Source organism: Dipteris shenzhenensis, chromosome 27, assembly GCF_047967505.1.
Source record: "Dipteris shenzhenensis isolate YYH24624 ecotype China chromosome 27, Dip_SZ_1.0, whole genome shotgun sequence".
In the NCBI taxonomy this organism is placed as follows: Eukaryota; Viridiplantae; Streptophyta; class Polypodiopsida; order Gleicheniales; family Dipteridaceae; genus Dipteris; species Dipteris shenzhenensis.
This window is the reverse complement of record NC_141622.1, coordinates 6,205,789-6,224,684: the sequence shown is the minus strand read 5'-3', so window position 1 is coordinate 6,224,684 and position 18,896 is coordinate 6,205,789. Positions and strand designations below refer to the sequence as shown.

General features: G+C 41.8%; 1 protein-coding gene across 4 annotated transcripts; it reads left to right on the top strand.

Annotated features, from left to right (window-relative positions):
• Positions 1-513: 513 nt before the first annotated feature.
• On the top strand, positions 514-12,696 carry LOC147883795 (DEAD-box ATP-dependent RNA helicase 15-like). Of its 4 annotated transcripts, none has more exons than XM_087398314.1 (12): positions 514-646; positions 803-1,044; positions 3,976-4,076; positions 4,648-4,820; positions 4,926-5,157; positions 5,327-5,445; positions 5,690-5,746; positions 5,849-6,033; positions 11,077-11,221; positions 11,335-11,418; positions 11,502-11,565; positions 11,679-12,695. In XM_087398314.1, the coding sequence occupies exons 2-12, from the start codon at positions 929-931 to the stop codon at positions 11,687-11,689; spliced, it is 1,287 nt and encodes a 428-aa protein (XP_087254440.1). In that variant the 5' UTR covers positions 514-646; positions 803-928; the 3' UTR covers positions 11,690-12,695. The 4 variants fall into 4 exon arrangements, with proteins under 4 accessions (XP_087254440.1, XP_087254442.1, XP_087254439.1 ...); XM_087398316.1 differs by having other exon boundaries at positions 518-664; positions 915-1,044; positions 11,679-12,696; XM_087398313.1 differs by having other exon boundaries at positions 518-664.
• Positions 12,697-18,896: the final 6,200 nt, after the last annotated feature.

The following is an 18,896-nucleotide window of genomic DNA, read 5'->3' as shown; positions in this document are numbered from 1 at the left end:
TTTATATCTATATTATATAAACAAACAAATTATATATATACACACACACACACACACACACACACACACACACACACACACACAGATTATAAACTATATATACATATATATATATATATATATATATATATATATATATATATGTATATATACAAAAATATGTATATTTATATATAAATATATATTTAAACAAATGTGTGTGAGCGTATTTGGAATTTTGGTTTAATGAAAAACAACTGAAAATTCTTGATTGTGTGTGTATGTGTGTGCGCACGCAAGTGTTGGTATGCATGTATATGTTTTTCGCAAATTTTCTAAATTGCTCAAAGTTTGAGATTTATAAATGAAACCTTAAATTTTATTAAAGGAAAATCTACGATTGCAACTTCGAGACCAGTAGAGTGGGCCTCTAGCCCGTGGTAGACGCGTCTACTCGAGTACACAAAAACTAACCACAATCCATAAGGGGCAAAAAAAATGGTGAGTGATCAAGTGAGCTGCCCCTGTGATGGTCTTTGCCCATAACCATAGTCCACAGCCATATAGCCATAAAAGTTTTACTCCCTCTTCCTAGGTTTTCTTCCATTTTTGTCTCGGATTTTGTGATCTCAGGCTTTCCTTTCCCGTATTTTTGCCATTTCGACGAGTATCTTTCTAATTTCATGTTTGTACAAATCTCTATCGTTTCCCAGCAATTTATCTGACTTTGAACCGAAATTCTTTGTTGCTCTTCGATGTCACCGCGATGATTGCGTGCAATTTCTGAAAAACTCTAACAGTTCTGCCTTAACTGCCTGCTAAGGCCAATTTCTATGCCAGTGACGACGAGGATGTGTGCACGAAGTTTTTATGTTTCCTGACACTTCTTTACGCGGCTTTCCTTGTTGGCCGTCCGTGTCTGGTACTCCCACAAGCTGCATTTTTGAATATGGGAGAAGCTAAGGAGATGGACACGTACCAGGAAGAGCTTCTTGATTATGAAGAAGAAGACGAGGCTGCCCCCGATGCTGTCGCAACAAAAGGAACAGGAGATACCGTTAAAAAGTGCGTTTATTGTTGTTTACCTATTTCGTGTCTTGAACTCTTATCTTCAAAAATCAAGTGCCCATATTAATAAAGCGGTTAAAGAACAAGTGAGAACAAGTAGTCGTGAGCATTGCCTTCAAATTGGTTCTGTCAAAGGAGAACAATTATCTTAAAGGAGAACAATTATCAAGATGATTGGAGGATTAATTTGCAACACCTACGATGGAAGCCCGTGCATAGGAAAGTCCGAATGATTTGCAAATTGTGTGTGTGAGAGAGAGAGATTAAAACCCAAAATTGAAGGGGGCCACTTTGGCAAGAAACTGTGTGGGACACTTTTTTACAAAAGTGTAACTATAGGGCAGCTGGAAGGCAGTGCCAATAAATAAATCTGAAATCGCTGGTGTATTATTAGCAATGGAATGTACCTATAATGTAAGCTACGAAGCATTTTTGGACTGCTCTAGGGGTAGGCTTATGTAAAGTGCCTCCCGCGTTGAGAAGGGAAAAATTTGAATTTTTGATTGGTTTAAGTTCACTGTTCGTTGATTGGTTGATTTTGACTTTCTATTTTGTGATTGGTTGGGCATGTGATGTCTAGTCCCTGCTATGCGTGATGGAGTCTATGGTTTTCAATCTTATGAGCGACTATCGTGAGATTGAAACTACATTATGTTGTGTTTTTAGAGGATGAGTTTGGGAATGTTCTTGGATTCATCTAGGTATATGTGATTGGTTGGGCATGTGATCTCCACCTTTTTCTCGCTCTTTTCCTCTCCACGTCCCAACCTACTATTTCACTCCCTACTTTTCCTCTCTCAACTATTGGTGGACTCCCAACTTACTATTTCACCCATATGGAAGGCCATTTGAATGACAAAAGTCATTCAACTTGTTAATGGTTCGTGAGTTAAGAAGTGAAATTCGATTTCCACTTTTTCATCCCCTTTCTCTCTTGTTGCGATTTTGGTCCCATCATTTTCTCCCCCCCTCCCCCTTCCTTCTCTCCCTCTCTCTCTCTCCTTTTGCTTCTTCTCTCTCTCTCTCTCTCAACTTTCAAGTTGCCCGGGCAGGCCTGATGAATCCTATTCAACTTGTTTACTTTGGAATGGCGATGAGCATTGTGAATGTGCTGACCCGTTGTCTAAGTTTGTGAAGCCGTGAGTCTGATGTCATGACTCTTTTTATCTTTTTCTTCGCAAAAAATCACGCCTTGTGGTTTATCGGTTTCACATTTGGAAAACACAATGTGGAGCAGGCTGGAATTCAAATCGCAGCAAGAGAAGACCATTGCAGCTGCTTGGCACATATTACATAGGTGAATGAAGGTTGTTTGGAAGATGAAAGCTCCGGGCAGCGCGGTAGAAACTCAACGATGGGATTGGGAAATAAATCGCTATAGAGAGAGAATGAAGGGGAAGGAGGGAGAGAGAAGAAGAACACAACGTTAATGCAACTGAGAGCCTAGAGGCCCTTAATTTATAGAATAGGTGTGACGGGGACGCGAATTTTCTAGACTTGTGAATACCTTTGGTCTTTCATTGGTTAGAATTATAAAAAGGGCTAATCCAGTGTATTAATTCCATGGGCCTAGGCAAGGACCTAGAAGGCAAGAGAGGGATAAAAATTCTATTGCTAAAAATAGCTCCATGGGCCTTTTTTGGCAAGTTGGCTAAGCAGAAAAGTCGAAATTCACTTTGAGACAGTTTTCTGGACCATAGGAAGAGAGAGAGACGCAAGTCACAGGCTGGAAAGGGCTGTTCTAACAAATCGCCTTACTGATTTCTGGGTACTAGAGCAGTCTATCCTCAGCAAAGGTTTGTCACTAGTGGCACCTTGGCAGAGCTGTGTGGCTGAGATTTGGATGCCTTTTGAGCCAAGAATTGGTTGAGTAGCAGGTTGTTTGTGCTTGCCAGTGTTGAGATTCAGTTGGGCTGTTTTAGGACATGTGCGAGGGCATTCAGCCTTGCTGTAATTTTGTCTATTGAATAAAAAAATAAAGAAATACCGAAAGGGGCTCCAAGGTTTGGGGCCAATCGGGTGTTTGGTTTCAGAGTAGGAGCAATCTAGTTCTCCGTTGTGGGTTCTGTGTTCTCTTTGTGTTACTGAAATGATTTTCTAAGTGGCTGAAATAATGGTACTTGCTGGTTAATATTTATTCACTGCCCTTTAGTTTATCTGAAGGCTGGTTTCACTAAGACGGAAAGCAGGTGCTTTCCAAAAGCATAGAATAGGCGATTTCTCTTAGAAAGCTTCCCCAAAAGAAGGCGCCTTTTCTCCATCAAGTGAGGTTCCTTTAGTGCTTTTAACTTTGGGCCCTTCATTAAATGGGGCGCCACTCTCCAAAGTCATGCACCTTGCGCAAAACAATATTCAACACTTTAACCCATTAGAGGTTAGTCAAATGCATGCATTCTAGTTCTTGGACTATTCCTCTCACTAACCAATGCAGCGCAAAGGAAAATGAAATTAATCCTAGTTGACCAGAGTTCAGCTTTCTTTGACCAAAGTCGATATAAAAGATTTCTCTTTATTTCTGGTGAGAAGTACAAATGTGTGACTCTCTCTCTCTCTCTCTCTCTCACACACACACACACACACACACACACACACACACACATGCACGCACGCATGCACACGCACAATCTCCCCTCCTCTCTTGCTCCGTGGCCACCACGGGTGTAGATATTGTATTGTTACTGGATTCTGATGTCAAGTGACACAGCATTATGGTGACTAGGAGATTGGATAGTTTTTATATTAAGGGCAGCTGTATCATTTCCTTTTTTTTTCAATGCAAGATTGGATTGTCATGGCATGTATGCATGGCTTAAATGTGATCACGTATGTATGGCTTAAATGTGATACAAGGGGTACGTCTTGAAAGGGAGGGTTGTCACTGGATGGAGGTTTGTCCATGCCTGAATCTCTTGTTTCTATGGATGGCAGGGGGTATGTGGGCATACACAGTTCCGGTTTCCGGGATTTTCTTCTCAAGCCAGAGCTTCTACGAGCTATAGTGGACTGCGGTTTTGAACATCCATCTGAAGGTTAAATGATTCTTCTCCCTGATGCGTGCAGCTTTATGTCTCTAATATGTTATGCCATTTTAAGTTTTGCATGCTTTTCATGCATCAAGTAGGTTTTTGAACTGAGGCTATTGTATACGCCTTTGGAATTCAAATAGGAAGAGGCAGCTTTCATGGCCCTTGCCATTCACTAAAAAACGAATTCAATCCTAATGCAAGCTGTTATAAGGTGTAGTATGAAAGCCCTTTATTGAGGATGTAATGATCGGTCTTCCAGAAAGTTTCTTGACTTGGCTAGTAGCATATTGTTTTTTTATTCTGCTCTTTCAAAGTTCTTAAGTATGTCTCTGATCTACTACTTTGCAGTGGTCTCTTGGTTTTGACCTTTATGTATGGATCCTAATAAGCTGAATGTGCATTACAACGTCCTGTATCGTATTTGATTTTTGCCCCCATTGCTTTTGCAGGTAAAGCGGGCATGATGGAGCTTTGGGGTGGACTATATTAGAAAGTTTTATCAATTCAGGTGCTCCGTGCCAATTTCGTTAACCCTAACCTAGGTGCTTTACCATGTTTTTGATTCGTGGGGCAGTTCAACACGAATGTATTCCCCAATCCATTCTTGGGATGGACGTAATTTGCCAAGCAAAGTCTGGAATGGGTAAAACAGCTGTGTTTGTGCTCTCGACATTACAGCAGATTGAACCAGTATCTGGTCAAGTTGCAGCACTTGTAATGTGTCACACAAGAGAACTTGCTTATCAGGTGAGTTTCAATGAATATATGTCTTTCAGAAATTTGACGAGGAGAATTTCTGGCATCCTCGTGGCCACTTATTAGGAGCTTAATTGGAGCTGTTGTCAATGCTAGATTTGCCACGAATTTGATAGATTCAGCACATATCTGCCAGACATCAAAGTGGCAGTTTATTACGGTGGTGTAAATATCAAGATTCACAAAGAGATGTTGAAAAATGAGTACCCACACATTGTGATGGGCACACCAGGGAGAATTCTTGCTTTGGCCAGAGACAAGGATCTGAACCTTAAGAGTGTGCGCCATTTCATTTTGGATGAATGTGACAAGATGCTGGAGTCCCTGGGTATGCTGCCACACACCTCTTTTGTGAAATTTATTGTTGTCTGCTCTTAGCTATGTCACAGTCTTCTCCGGTTACAAATGTATGCCATTTGGTAAAGCATCTAATAATGTGCAATTGTTTCTGTTAAAACAATGCTTGTTTGTCATTCTGAAATACAAGTTCTGTGTAGACATGAGGAGAGACGTCCAGGAAATCTTCAAGATGACACCCCATGACAAACAAGTTATGATGTTTTCTGCCACTTTGAGCAAGGAAATTCGTCCAGTCTGCAAGAGATTCATGCAAGATGTATGTATAAATGCACCACTGTGGCTACCAGTTTTGTCAAAGTGTTCATGATTCTCTGTTATACAGGAGATCTACTTTTGTTTGAGGTTATTACTCTGTTATTAAGTAAAGTGCATAGATTCATTAAGTAATATTTTGGAAGGCATACGGCTTTATGTCTGCATGCAACATACTTCCAACACTACTGGTTCATGTTTTACCTATCTCTTTGCATGATTGTTTCTTGCATTCTTTTCCTTTACAGCCCATGGAGATTTACGTTGATGATGAGGCAAAGCTTACATTGCATGGCCTGGTGCAGGTACAGAGCTGATAATTCATGAATTTTTGTGCTGATGCTAGCTAGGCAAATATTAAACTTCCAAGAGAGAAGATTCGATCTGTGTTGCCTTTTATGGTGCAGCATTATATCAAGCTGGGCGAGGTTGAGAAGAACAGGAAGTTAAATGATCTTCTGGATGCACTGGACTTCAACCAAGTTGTCATCTTTGTAAAGAGTGTAACCCGTGCTGCAGAGTTGAACAAGCTTCTTGTGGAGTGCAATTTCCCATCAATTTGTATTCATTCTGGCATGTCACAGGAGGAGAGGTATACTTCATGAGGCAAACCAATCCTCTTTTGTCATTTTAAGCATGGAGGGACAATCTCCCATCGTATGGTATTCTTCTATTCAAATTCGAGAGATCTGAGCCCTTTTTTCTGTCTTTAACAATTTTTAATTTAAATTTATCCTTCATGTCTTTAACTTTTTTTCTTGCCCTTGAACTTGCCAAACCTGTACTGAGCTTTTCATTTTTGATGAGGGGGATCTGGAAATATGGGTCATGAATTTGAGACAAACTTTGTTAGTCTTTTTATGGGTACTAGTTTTGTATCTCTAGGATGTTGGAGAAGATCTGTATCTTAAACACTGTGCTAATTGCTAAGGACTCACTGGGTATGTGAACAATCGTGTGCCCTACCATGCATGGGACTCATTTGGAGGGAGGACTGACTCGGTTTGTAATATTTTGTTAGTGGAAGATTTGTGGGCTACTGGATCTTTGTTTGGAGTCTGGACCATAGTTGCAAACATACCCCTTTGCATGCTGAGGCAGTCATCTGCAAACATTTGCAAATAACATGTTTGCTACGTACTGCAAACGATTGTAAACTCCAAACATTTTTTCTAAACAAGTGTTCCTTGCAACAATGCATGTAGTACAGACACATGTTGAGTACATGCATTTATAACATGCCCATTTTCCTCATGTAGACAGCGAAATTGCAACATAGGCAACCTCAAGTTGCAAACTATCAACTTTCTTAGCACAATGCTAGTCCTAAAGAAAAGCTATAACCAATCAACAAATTCAACTATTAATTGTCAACGTTGTTAATAATAAGCAATCAAAGAATGTGAAGTACAAATGATTAAGTGATTTTCTGATAAAGGCAAGAAGGCCCCAACAAATTGATGTATATCCCGGATATGCCTGGTGTGACAAAAGTGCTAGCATTTCTTAAGTGGGTTTCACACCTGCCTGGACGGCAAAAGAGTGCACGAGCATTCTTCTAAGTAGTAACAAGAGATTAGAGTCCAGGTTAGTAACTTAGATGTTTGAATGTAGCACCATGAGGTTACGATAAGGTAGCCTTAAGGCAAGTTCAAGGGCAGTAAGTTTTGTAATGAGATTCTGCAGACTATCAGCCCCTCCTTAACTGCCATCTCTCTCACGCTCACCCCTCTTGAAGCAGAAGTCAGCCTCTCTTGCAAGTCATGTGGTGGTGAGCTGATAACTGTGATGAATCTATATCCATCTTTAGATATGTATATGACATATCTCCTATTTTAAAAGAGACTAAACTTCAATAGGTGTCTTTTTGCACACATTCCTGTTTTAAAAGAGACTACTCGTAAATAGGTCTCTTTTTGCAAACAGTTGTGATATGAAACAAGAGAACGTAGACTTACCCTTTACCTTAGGCATCAGGAGCTCTCTGCTTCGACACAACCTTCACTTGAAGGCCATTATATGCATATGTGTGGATCTACATGAGTATTCAGTATGTGTGCATGTATAACCTTGTGGTTGACCTAACGTGGAGAACACACCTTTTATTTTACTGTGACCTGGCATGGTCCTTTCATTCAGCATGGCACATGTCGAGAGTGTAAACTATGGCCTCTAAAAGGTATGCTCTAGCTATAAGTTTCAATCATTTTACCACTTGTACAATAGCCATTTTTGGCATGCTTGTACAGTGATGCAATTTGTTCCATCCGGCTCATATGTAAGTTGTTTTCTCTTTTCTTGGGGTCTGTGTGTGTGGTGGTGTGTGGGGTGTGAGAGAGAGAGACCTTGTCTGCTGCATTCCTGCCCCCATTCGGCTCTGTAAGTGCCCATTTTGGCTTCAGGCCTGTCCCCGCCTCTTTCTTTTTTACTTCGTTGGGGGTTTTGAGGTTGTTTGGTGCTCAGTCCGCCCTTTCTCTTTCAATTTCGTTTTTCTGTCCAAGCTTCTTTTCTCACGCTTCTTGGTGTTGGGATTTTGAGGTTGTTTAGTGCTCAGTCCGCCCTTTCTTTTATCAATTTCGTTTTTGTCCATGTTTCTTTTGTGCATGGGTGTGTGAGTCTGTGAATAGGAGTTTCCTGGAAGGGTTAGACCTCTGTTTCGCCCTTTTTTTGCAGACCCTACATCTGCTGTTATTTTCACCGTTTCCTGCTCCCATCAGCCTGTTTTCTTTGTGGCCCCTTTTCTCTGTCTAGTTTTGTTGCCCTCTTCTACATTTTCTTTCGCTGCACTCTTTGCTGGCTTTGCTGCACTGCTTCCACTGTATATTTGCAGCCCCTTTTTTGGCTTAAGTCTCTCCTTTCTACCGCTGCCTAAGTACTTAATTTTCTTTGTCCTACATGGCTACTACAAAGACCTATATGCACAAGAAACACAAGCACGACTTCGGTCAAGATGACCCTGTTCATGCCTCTCTTGAGGCCCAACTGTTGTATGATGTCATGCACGAAGGTTTTGAAGATACACGCAAGGATTTGAAGGATTTTGCTCCAACTGTTGGGCTTATGGGTGGAGGTAGATGACATGGTCGATCCAATGCGTGAATATGCCAAGCATGTTGTGATTATTTTTTTCCCAGGTCGTACGCTAGTTGTAGTAGATGTGGGTAACTGGTTGACAAGAACACTAGGTGATTGTTTTGTTTGTAAGGTGCATTATGCAGCAAGGGGCTTTTTTGAAGTTATAATGGCAGATGAACAAATAGATGCTGTTGGAGCAATATCTAATTTTCTTTGGACAGTAAATGGTGCATGTCCTACCATGGTCGCTTACTAGGGATTATCAAGCTTTGATTCGACATCATTGTCGGGTATGGGTGGAGGTTGTTAATTTTTCTCAATGTTTGGCTTCACTCTTGCCAAAAGTTGGAACATCTTTGGGCAAGGTGGTGTGTCCAAGGACGAATGGAAATTCTAATAGATTTTATATCTTGTGGTGTACAATTACTCTGTTACAGTAAATGATGTTGCTATGGGGAATGCTTATTATAAGCTCAAATGGGGTTTATTTGCAGGAGCATGCTTTGAATGCAAAAAATTCGGGCACATGGCATTGCAATGCCCTTTAGTCTTACATAAAATGCCTCTGGATGCTATGCCTACTGAGATGCAAAATACGGATGCCAAGGATCTTTAGTGATGGTGAAAAATAAAGGCAATAAGACAGCAATTGCAGCCCTAGATAAGGGGAAAGCTCAAATTGTCTCAAATGGGAATGCTTCCACCTCCATGCCCTCCACTTCTCAGTCCAAAGTCAGGGAAAAAAATTCAAATGAAACTTGGCAGACTCCAAGGAAAATTGTATCAGCTAGGAGACCTCTACCTCCTTGCACATGGAATGGTACATCTTCCAATGGGCATACTCGTGAAGAGAATGAAGAATTGGCATCACATGGGTTGCTGTGATAGCAAGCCATACTCTTTTCCCTGAAGAAGAAATTGCTGGTTTGCTGTCTTCTCCACATGCTATTGTGTCACCTCAGTTTAGAGGCCCTGATCCTGAGGTGGATATGCAGACTTGATATTCTTTTGCCATCAGTTGTACACATATTGGTGTATCTCAATCAATTGCAGCCAAATATAGTGGCTTCACAAGAACACAATCAGCACATGTATGCAGGACGCCAAGGTCATTTTGCTGGGTATGATATCTTTTATGCGGGACGTCTTTCTCTCGGGTGTAATCTTTTTGGTGAAGCATGATCTTTAGCTAGCTGTTGCCCTAAATAATAATTAAGGCAGATGGATTATTATACATTGTCTTATTTAGGGAGAGAGATTTGAATTTGCCTCAGTCTATGCACCCCTCCTCTAGCAGTGGAATTTTGATTTGCGATGCTATGCAGCGCTATCCCCGGAGACATCATGCCTTCATTTGTGGAGACTTCAATAATGTCCCCCAACAGGGAGACAATACATAGGGTTGATCCACAGCACTATGATAATGTCACTTGCAAAATATGGGTTGATTATGCTTTTACGGGATGTTATTTGATTGGAAGCATATCTTTTCCCACTTGGAATGGCATGGTTGTGACTCTATGCAAGGCAATTCTACATTGGTCAATGTCTTTGATTCTCCATTGGCTTTACAGGAACCCAGACGTTCTTATTTTATTAGTTTCAAAGGGATCCGCTCTGTGGATGATGTAATTCATGATGATGGTACCATGGTATCTTTTCCTTTGGCTACCAGACAATATGGTTTAGGGATGCATTATCGTGTTTGTGGTAAACCATTCCTCACATGATTCAGCCTTTTCTGCCGGTACCTCCACTCTTGCTTCACGATAGGCTTGAAGATTGGACACTTCATTCTCCAGATTCATCAACCCATCCTTTGAGCCTATCTCACACTACGATACCTTCCTTGTATAAAGTTTTGCTGCCCCCACCTTGGGCTTCTGATAAGGCAAATTGCCTTTGGCGTATGAATCACTTGGCAAAGTGGTGGAGGAAGAGATTGAGGCAGTTTTGGAGATTCAAAGTTCCTCTTCGCTAGTAGGTTTTTTTGTGGTGGGTGATGTTGGGAGTTTTCAAGTCTGGGCAGCTCTTGGCACATAGACATATTGCGCCGGCTGTTTGTGACAGATGTTTGGCTCCATAGGAATCTGTGCCTCTCCTTTGGCGTTGTCCACACACCCGTGACTTCTTGGGTCTTCTTCGGCAGCGTTTGAGAGCTAGATTTCCTACTACTCCATTTGGGAAGCATTTCTAGTGTTTTGGGATTCACAAGGGTTTGAGTTGTTTTTCATTTGGGTTCGTTACTGGGCACTTTGGACTCTATGGAAATCAGCTTAGAAATCATAGTCTTTGGTGATCCTACTTTTTCCAGTTTCCCTTTCTTCTGACGCTCTGTGCAGCAATCTTTTTTTGATTGTTTGCAGACTCGTTACATAGATTACAATGTATACTTGTCATATAGTGCAATCTTCTGCTGATATACTTTTAAGCTTTCCATTCAGGGGAAGCTACTGCGTAATATAAAGCATCAAAATTTTCACTCCAAAAAAAAAAAGTGTGTAAAGCAATTTATAGTGACGTGCTAAGGTCTTGTATTCACGAGAATTTCATTACGCAGGCTAACTCGATACAAGGGTTTTAAGGAAGGGCACAAGAGAATTCTGGTTGCTACGGACCTTGTTGGCAGAGGCATCGACATAGAGCGAGTCAATATTGTGATAAATTATGACATGCCAGAGTCAGCTGACACATATTTACACAGGGTAGGATAAGCATTTACAAATATTTTTAGTAGCCACAAATGCGGTAAAATTCTGTCTGAGAAAGCATGTTTTTAAACAAGCATATTGAGATGAAAATTGAGTCTTTGGTGTAGGTTGGCAGAGCTGGGCGTTTTGGCACCAAGGGTCTTGCAATAACTTTTGTTTCCTCCTCATCAGATTCCAATGTTTTAAACCAGGTATAATTGTATGCATGCTAGCTCTCCATTTTCCTATTTTTGCATCAAAACAAGTAATGAAACTCACTTTTTACTGCTTTTAGGTTCAGGAGCGTTTTGAAGTTGACATAAAGGAGTTGCCTGAACAGATCGATACTTCAACTTACAGTTGGGTATTTGTTGACTGTTATGAAATATATTGAAGGATTTAAGTTGAAACAGGCAAATCTTGCATTATGCGATGCACCATGCATGATCTCAGTTTTGTGCTGTGATTCCAGTGCCTTCATAGCTGCTGGTGGGGGAAAAGATCTTTCGAAGCTGTATTGGCAAACAATGCAAGATGTATGGAAGATGCATTTTCGTATCTGGGACAAGTAGTAGGTGTCACTTTTAGAGAGCCAGGCATTCACAAAAGTGTAAACGTTGGAGTTTTTTTGTATCAAGAAGACAACTCAGATACACTTCCTTTTCCTCTATTTAAAAGGCCAATACTGTGCTCTACTTGCTGAGCGGCTTTTTGCTGAAGATACATCAGAGATGCACATGCGCTATTTTTGCTCAAGGCTTAAGTTAAGGCACGGACAAGTTGTTTGCTGGAGGCTTTCAATTTGATGGCATCATTTAATGTCAGATCTTCCTTCATGATGCATATTCGTGAGTCTTCATTTCCTTCGGGGAAGAACCTTTCACTAGTGCTGATTTTCGGATCACGGAGCTGGCAATCGTAGATCCAGATGGTGGAGATTCATTGAACAAATTAAAAGCGTGCTGTTATGAGCCCTCCACAATGATCAGTCATCAAACATATGAATATATGCGGGAGGTTGCTCTCAGGGGAGCATTGGTTACCGACTTCTGGCAAGTCTGTGACCTCATTTTTCATTCCTGTCCTTGCTATGGCAATCATGCTATAAGTCGCTTCTCTTGCCCCTTCAGTTTCAGCTGCCTGCTCTGCCATGCTTGTTTCAATTTACACCCATTATTTTGCCTTGCAGCCCCTTGGTTGAATGTGCTCAATCAAACAAAGGTATTGGTAGCAGCTTATGATTTTTTGTTTAATATCGTGTGGCCCCCCTGTAAAGACTCAGCCTCACACTCTGCATCTGCAAGCACTCCTAGAATCTTGTTTCTTTAGTGTGATAGTGTTTATTTTAAGGGCTTCTTCTTGTTTGGATAATGGCTTTTCTATGTACTGCAATTCTATGGTATGCCTGTGAAGCCTTGTCCCTTATTGTTGGCTTTATTTTCCTTTTTGGGGGTGCTGTGTTGAGCCCTATGGTTCCTAGGAAGTTTCCTGCCTCGCTTAGTTCTGCAGGGGGGGGGTATGTTGAAAGTTTGGATCCATGGGATGTACTTTGAAATAGAAATTTTAATTTTTAATGTCAATATGCATTCAATTTGTCTTTGTGAACCATTTGAATGCCTTTTCTGAATGATAGGAATGCTTGGTGAACTGCAAGTTGCTGCAGGGTTTACTAGCTTGAAGTGTTGACCCAAGCCTGCTTCAGGGGATTTATTGAATCTGTATTAACAATGGAGTAGCGTTTATTGGGGGAAGTTTCAGATCAGTGCCCAAAATGGACCTTGTGGATTGCTTTGAGTGATTTTTTGTAGTCTGCAGTTGATGTGCGTATATAGGTTTTTGTCCCAGCAGGAAGATATCGTAATGTCAACCATGAGGTGTTGATAAGGAATGCAAGCTTTTTGATGTGCTTTAATGATTAGTAGATGGTTATGAGGGAAATTTTCCTATCTTATGCAAAGAAGAGCTATAATACTGCGGAGGCATTTTCTTTTGTGTGCTTGGACAGAGCTTAAGTAGGCAGATGCATTTTATCTTGTTTTCAGTCTTCCTTGTGAAACCTTCTTGTGGATCAATTCGCAGCTCCACACTTTAATTCTCAGCAGTTCTAGACAGCTTGCTTTTCAAAACAACTTCAATGTGTGGCTGGAAACCCAGGACAGCAAATAAACTTCAGTGAGGAGAGTAAATGAATTCACAATTGAAGAAGAGAGTGAGAGAAGGGGAAAACACAGCACTAGGGGCCACTATTGCAATAGAAATCGTTTGTACAACTGGCTCACATAGGAGCATGAAGCCGAGTACAAATCACAACTTCTATAGAGAGCATATTGGCTCTGAATTTACAGACTTTCTATAAAACTAGGGCTTTTTAGCCTAGAATAGGCCAGCTTTCTAAAAGCTGAGCTTCTTGGAGCTCTCTCCATAGAATTGGCACTGAATTTGCTATAGTGGCCCTCTTTTAAAGTTGGGTGCCTCTCATCTTGGTGCTTTTCTCCTTGGAAAGTGGGGAATTTAGCCCTCTCCAAGGTCCTACACATTCAATAAACAATATCCAACAGTTCAACCGTTAGCAAATGTATGCATTCTAGTTCTTGGACTAATCCTAGTCCCTTGTGGGAGTCCCCACGGTGCTCATTAACCAATGCAAAGCAAAGGAAAAATGAAATTTGTTCTAGTTAACCAAAGTCAACTTTCTTTGACTGGAGTCATTTCTCTTTATTTCTTGGGAGAAGTACAAATTCGTGACATCCCCTCAGCTTCTAATTAGGAGTTGCCCTTGAACTGAAAAGCTTCTTGGTACAACTGTAAAACTTCTGGATACTCGGAGAAAAATACGTCATCCACCCACTTAGCATCAAGTGCCGAGTAGTTATTGAGTTTGACAAGGTACATGTGGGTAACCTTGCATTTGGGTCCTTTCTTCTCTATTTGATTTGTAATGGTTAGAGGATCTCCTTCATTTCTATGGCCTCTAGTGGCTGGTCCTTGATATTTCTTTAGAAGACTCATGTGGAAAGTATTGTGAATGTTCCAATTCTTTGTCAATTCTAGTCTATATAGTCAACATTTCTTTCTTGATCTTATGCCTGCTTCACCTCACTAATAATCACTAAAGGTTCTTGCATTGAAGGATAGAATTTGTAGATTGGAACAAAAGGTAAAAATTGTAAGCCATTCATGGGCACCCAATCTGGAGAAGAGGCATATTGCTTACCACATAGCTATGTTATTTAATCTACTTTTTTCTTAGTGATCCGAAAAGGTCCGTAGTACCTGGTAAACAGCTTTGGATATAGTTTTTTTCTGCCTTTCATGTTCATAAGCCTAGCTTTTTGAAACTTGAGAAGTACCCAATCTCCTTCTTGAAGATTCATTTCTCGTCTATACTTATCAGCAGCTCTTTTGTGCTTTTCTCTGGATCTTTCAATGGCTGTCGGAACTTAAGAAAAATATTTCTCTAGGTCCCGCAGCTGCAAAAATATCGTCCTTGGTCCTTAGAATAAGTGGTAGAATCACCTTCCCATAGATCAATTCTAGCAGGGCTTTCCATGTGGAACTATGAGTGGTGGCATTGTACGCAAACTCCATAACAGATACTTTTCCCATTCAATGAGAATTTCAACTTCGTCCCCATTTTATCAAATAAAGCTCTCCAAAACAAACTGGTCACTGACTATTGAAGGAGAGTGAGAAGGTAGGGAGAGGGAGAAAACGCAGCACTAGGGGCATAAGTAAGCGCTCCCCCCCCAGGTCTTTATTGTATTATGCAAGTGGCTCATGGAGGAGAATGAAGCTGAGTGTAAATCACAACTTCTCTAGAGAGCACAGAGGCTCTGAAATTATAGACTGAGGCGGGCAGCCAGAAAGCGTGTGCTTTCTAAAAGCTGGTGCTTGCTTTCTATAAAGCTGGGGCTTTCTAGCCTAGAATCTAAAAGCTGAGGTTTCTGGAGCTTTCTTCATAAACTTAGCACTGAACTTGCTTTTTGCTCTAGTGGACCCTCTTCTAAAGTTGGGTGCCACTTGTCTTGGTGCTTTTCCCCTTTAAAAGTGGGGAATTTAGTATTCTCCAAGGCTATGCATTCTAGTTCTTGGAATAATCCTAGTTGCATGTGTGTGTCCCCACAATGCTCATTAACCAATGCAAAGCAAAGGAAAAATGAAACTTGTTCTATTTAACCAAAGTCAACTTTCTTTGATCGGAGTCAATAAAAATTTCTCTTTATGTCTTGGGAGAAGGATTCTGAAGTGCAAATTTGTGACACCTTGTGATGGATTGATGATCCTGGTAAAAGAAATTACCACCAAGTGTCCTTGAAGATTTTGAAGTCATCCTTATTGTTCTAGCTTTCATGTGTTATTGTTGATGAATTGTAAATTGAATACACAGAAGTAAACATCCCACGTGTGTTTCTTGAAAGAAACACACTTTGATTTTATGAAGGTAATGCATTGAAAGGTTTTTAAATTGTAACTAGGCTAATGTTCTATGGGGTTGCATACCATATGGCATCTTGTTGTATTGCTTCGTGCTCAAAAGCTCAATGCTTCTGTTCGAAAACCTACTTTTGCCATTGTGAACATGTGTAGACAAAGATGGTGAATGTAATACTTGAAAGGGTTTCTGAAGTGATCAATTGACGTAATCTTTGATTTATAGTAATGTTGATATTTCTTATCACTGTACTACATGCCTCTTATAGTGTGAAAAGTTTGAAATCTATCACTTGACTATCGTTTCTGATTTTGTGCGTATTCTGGGCACATAAAGAAAGTGTGCTGATTCTAGGGAGATGTCAGTGCATCAGCCCTGATGAACTGAATTTGATCTAGGTTGTAAACCTTGCAGCTCAGTTGCAGAGTATTTGCCACTCCACTTCCTTTACATGCAATATACAATATGATTTTCCATGCTTGGGTTTATGACCATGATAAGAAAAGTGTTGATGTAATAAAAATATTTATGGTGAGTTTCAGCTTGTCTATTTTCTATTCTTGTTGGTTGTGTGCTCGATATTCCATTGTTTGAGCCTAAAAGAGACTGTTGTTTTTGTCTCGTGTAGAGTAGAATAGAGACCATGCTTTATGAGAAGATCCTTGAAATAATGCTAATATTTTTTGGGCAGGTTCAGCACTGTATTTTCTACTTTCAGAAGCTCCAAAGCTGGAATAAGGGAGGGGAGCTGAATTCTTTCATAGTTTAGGGGATTACATCTAAATTTCTTGAATTCAACGAGTATCCGAGTTGTAAAAAACTAAACTGTCTACTATTACAAGCTACTATTAAAATTCATCTTGATAGAAGAATGTGAGAATGCATTTGAAATCCTCAAGTGGAGATTATAGTATATCCTACAGAACCCCCACTAAGATGAATTTTGCAAGATCATAGGACTCCAATAATGACTCCATCGTAACTCTCCACAAGCCGTCATTGTTGTCACCCAATTGCTGGTCCATTTCTTTTTGGGATTCTTGTGAAAGTATCCTTGTGTTTTGCCTATTCTTTGTCTGTAGGCTTCCAAAAGACTATCAGAATGAGACTTGGAGGAAGAAACCCAAAACATTGGATCATGCAGTTTATTTTGCGAAGGTTGTTGGAAATGGTGTGGTCACCTCCCCTTTTGTAAGCCCCCATATGAGGAGAGCAAAGGGGGGGCGAACCACGTGGTGATGTGGCTGCCACATGGGCAGCACCTTTGCTGCCATGTGGGCAGCATGCACACAGCAACACAATGAAGGATGGGGCTGCCACATGGGCTGCCACGTGGGCAGCAGGATCAGAGGAATACCTTGGAGGTATGGTACTGCCCCGTTACAACATGGCGGATGTGAGCCTGGATCAGGGCTTGGGGGTCACAGGACCCTGACAAATAGGTACGGACTGGCTGCGCCACTGTACGAAACAGAACGGAGGGGCTGCAGGTCTATGTACGGAGCATTGGCAGAGGTTCCAGGGCTAGAACCAGGACTGACAGGAGGCGGAATATGTACAGCAAGCAGGTGCCTGTTTGGAGGTGATTTTTGGCCTCAAATAGGGCCGGGCTGGGGCAGAGGCAGATCTGCCTGGGCCAGCCAGGCAGGGTCTGCAAACCCTCAAAAAGAGAGCCCCTTGCAGGTCGCCTAGACAGACCAGGGCAGTCGGCCAGTGGGAGGGCTGTTGGGTCAGCTAGTTTGCTCCTATGTGGTGGTGGATTTGGGGGCTACCAGCCCCTATAGAAGGGGCCCCTTGGGGCCTCATTACATATCCAGCAGAGCAGCAAGTGCCTAGCAGATTGGAGCAGCAGAACAGCCTTCTTTGGGCCTACATCGAGGAGGAGAAAAGAAGGGCTGATGAGTTGCAGACAAAGCTTGGAAGGGCTGCGCACCTAGGCTGACACACGTGGAACTTTTATCTAATACAGGTTAGTTAAATCATGGTGCATTTGGGCTGCGTTGAAGTTAGAGCTTCATCGGCTACAATCCAGTGTGTTCAGTTAGTCAGCTCTGTTCTTGCAGCACTATAGTGCTGTAAGAGCTTAGGCGGGCTTGTGATCAATGTGGTCTTCATGAAACAAGGCCAGTCTGGCTTAACCCCATCTCATGAGTGAGGGCTTCTATGCGGGTGTGCATGCCCTGGACAGGAGTACTATTTTTTCTGTATGTGGGGCCTATTTTAGGCCGTATCTGGGGCTGTATTTGCGTAGGGCTTGGGGCCAGCTAACCATTCCATCAAGTTGACTAACCTTGGTCGGGCCAGTCGGCTGACCAAGGTCGGGTTAGCTGACCTGACATGGATCGGGTCAACTGAGCTGATCTTGGTCAGTTGACTATCCCTGGGTCGGTGGTCGGTTGATTGTCCTGGGTCGGCCACATGACAGCCCCTAGGTTGGCTATTTGGCAGCCTATTAGGGCCTTTCCTCCCAAATGGAGGTGTTCCATGCCACACCCACAGTTCTGCACAGCTTTCCATGCTGTAACAAGAGCTTCTTGCCACAGATCCGAGTCTCTCTCTCTCTCTCTCTCTCTCTCTCTCTCTCTCTCTCTCTCTGTGTCTCGTGTGCCTGTGTATTTCCGGAGCTGGGACCTAGAGAAGGGACTGTTGCAAGCGTCTAGATCAAGGTACTTGGCTGCTTCGAACTGAGTTTGGAGCAAGCATCATATAGGGTATGTGTGCTGCTGTTTGGAGGTCAAAGAGAGACTACTGGAGTGCATTACAGAGAATGGTGAATAGATCGAGGGGATATTGTTTTGGACCCTTATCTCACGCATCCTTATTGCATCGTGTTAAGAAATTACCCAACAGAGGGTACACACAGCGGAAGACTGATAGGATTGCCCAGGAGCTCACACAGTGTGGTGTGGGATGTGGAATCACAAACTTCTTAACTTAATGTGCATAGACCAAAAGGTTCTACTAGATATCAAGCACTTCTAGATCTCTGAGCTTGCGTGCTCCACCTCGAGCGTATGTAGACTCTCTGTCCGGAGTGTTCTTCTCCACCTTACTCCCTGTGAATCAGCCTAGATGGGCTGCACCTTGCTGAGCTAGGTCTGCAACTCTCCAGCCTCTGTCCTCCTGGACGTAGGCTCATAGCATGCTGGTCTGCTGCTCCAAAAGATGTTGATCACAACACCCCGTTGCCCTAGAAGACAGCCAAGGTCCAGCCTCTAGGGAACTCTGTCTGCAGCACACCTTCCAACCTCCATTGTG

Bases quoted from the DNA above. Each gene is read 5' to 3' on its own strand.
- LOC147883795 (XM_087398316.1), top strand. From the start codon at position 929: ATGGGAGAAGCTAAGGAGATGGACACGTACCAGGAAGAGCTTCTTGAT. The intron at 5,747-5,848 runs GTACAGAGCTGA...TTTATGGTGCAG, and splicing joins CATTGCATGGCCTGGTGCAG to CATTATATCAAGCTGGGCGA. The intron at 11,419-11,501 runs GTATAATTGTAT...TACTGCTTTTAG, and splicing joins ATTCCAATGTTTTAAACCAG to GTTCAGGAGCGTTTTGAAGT.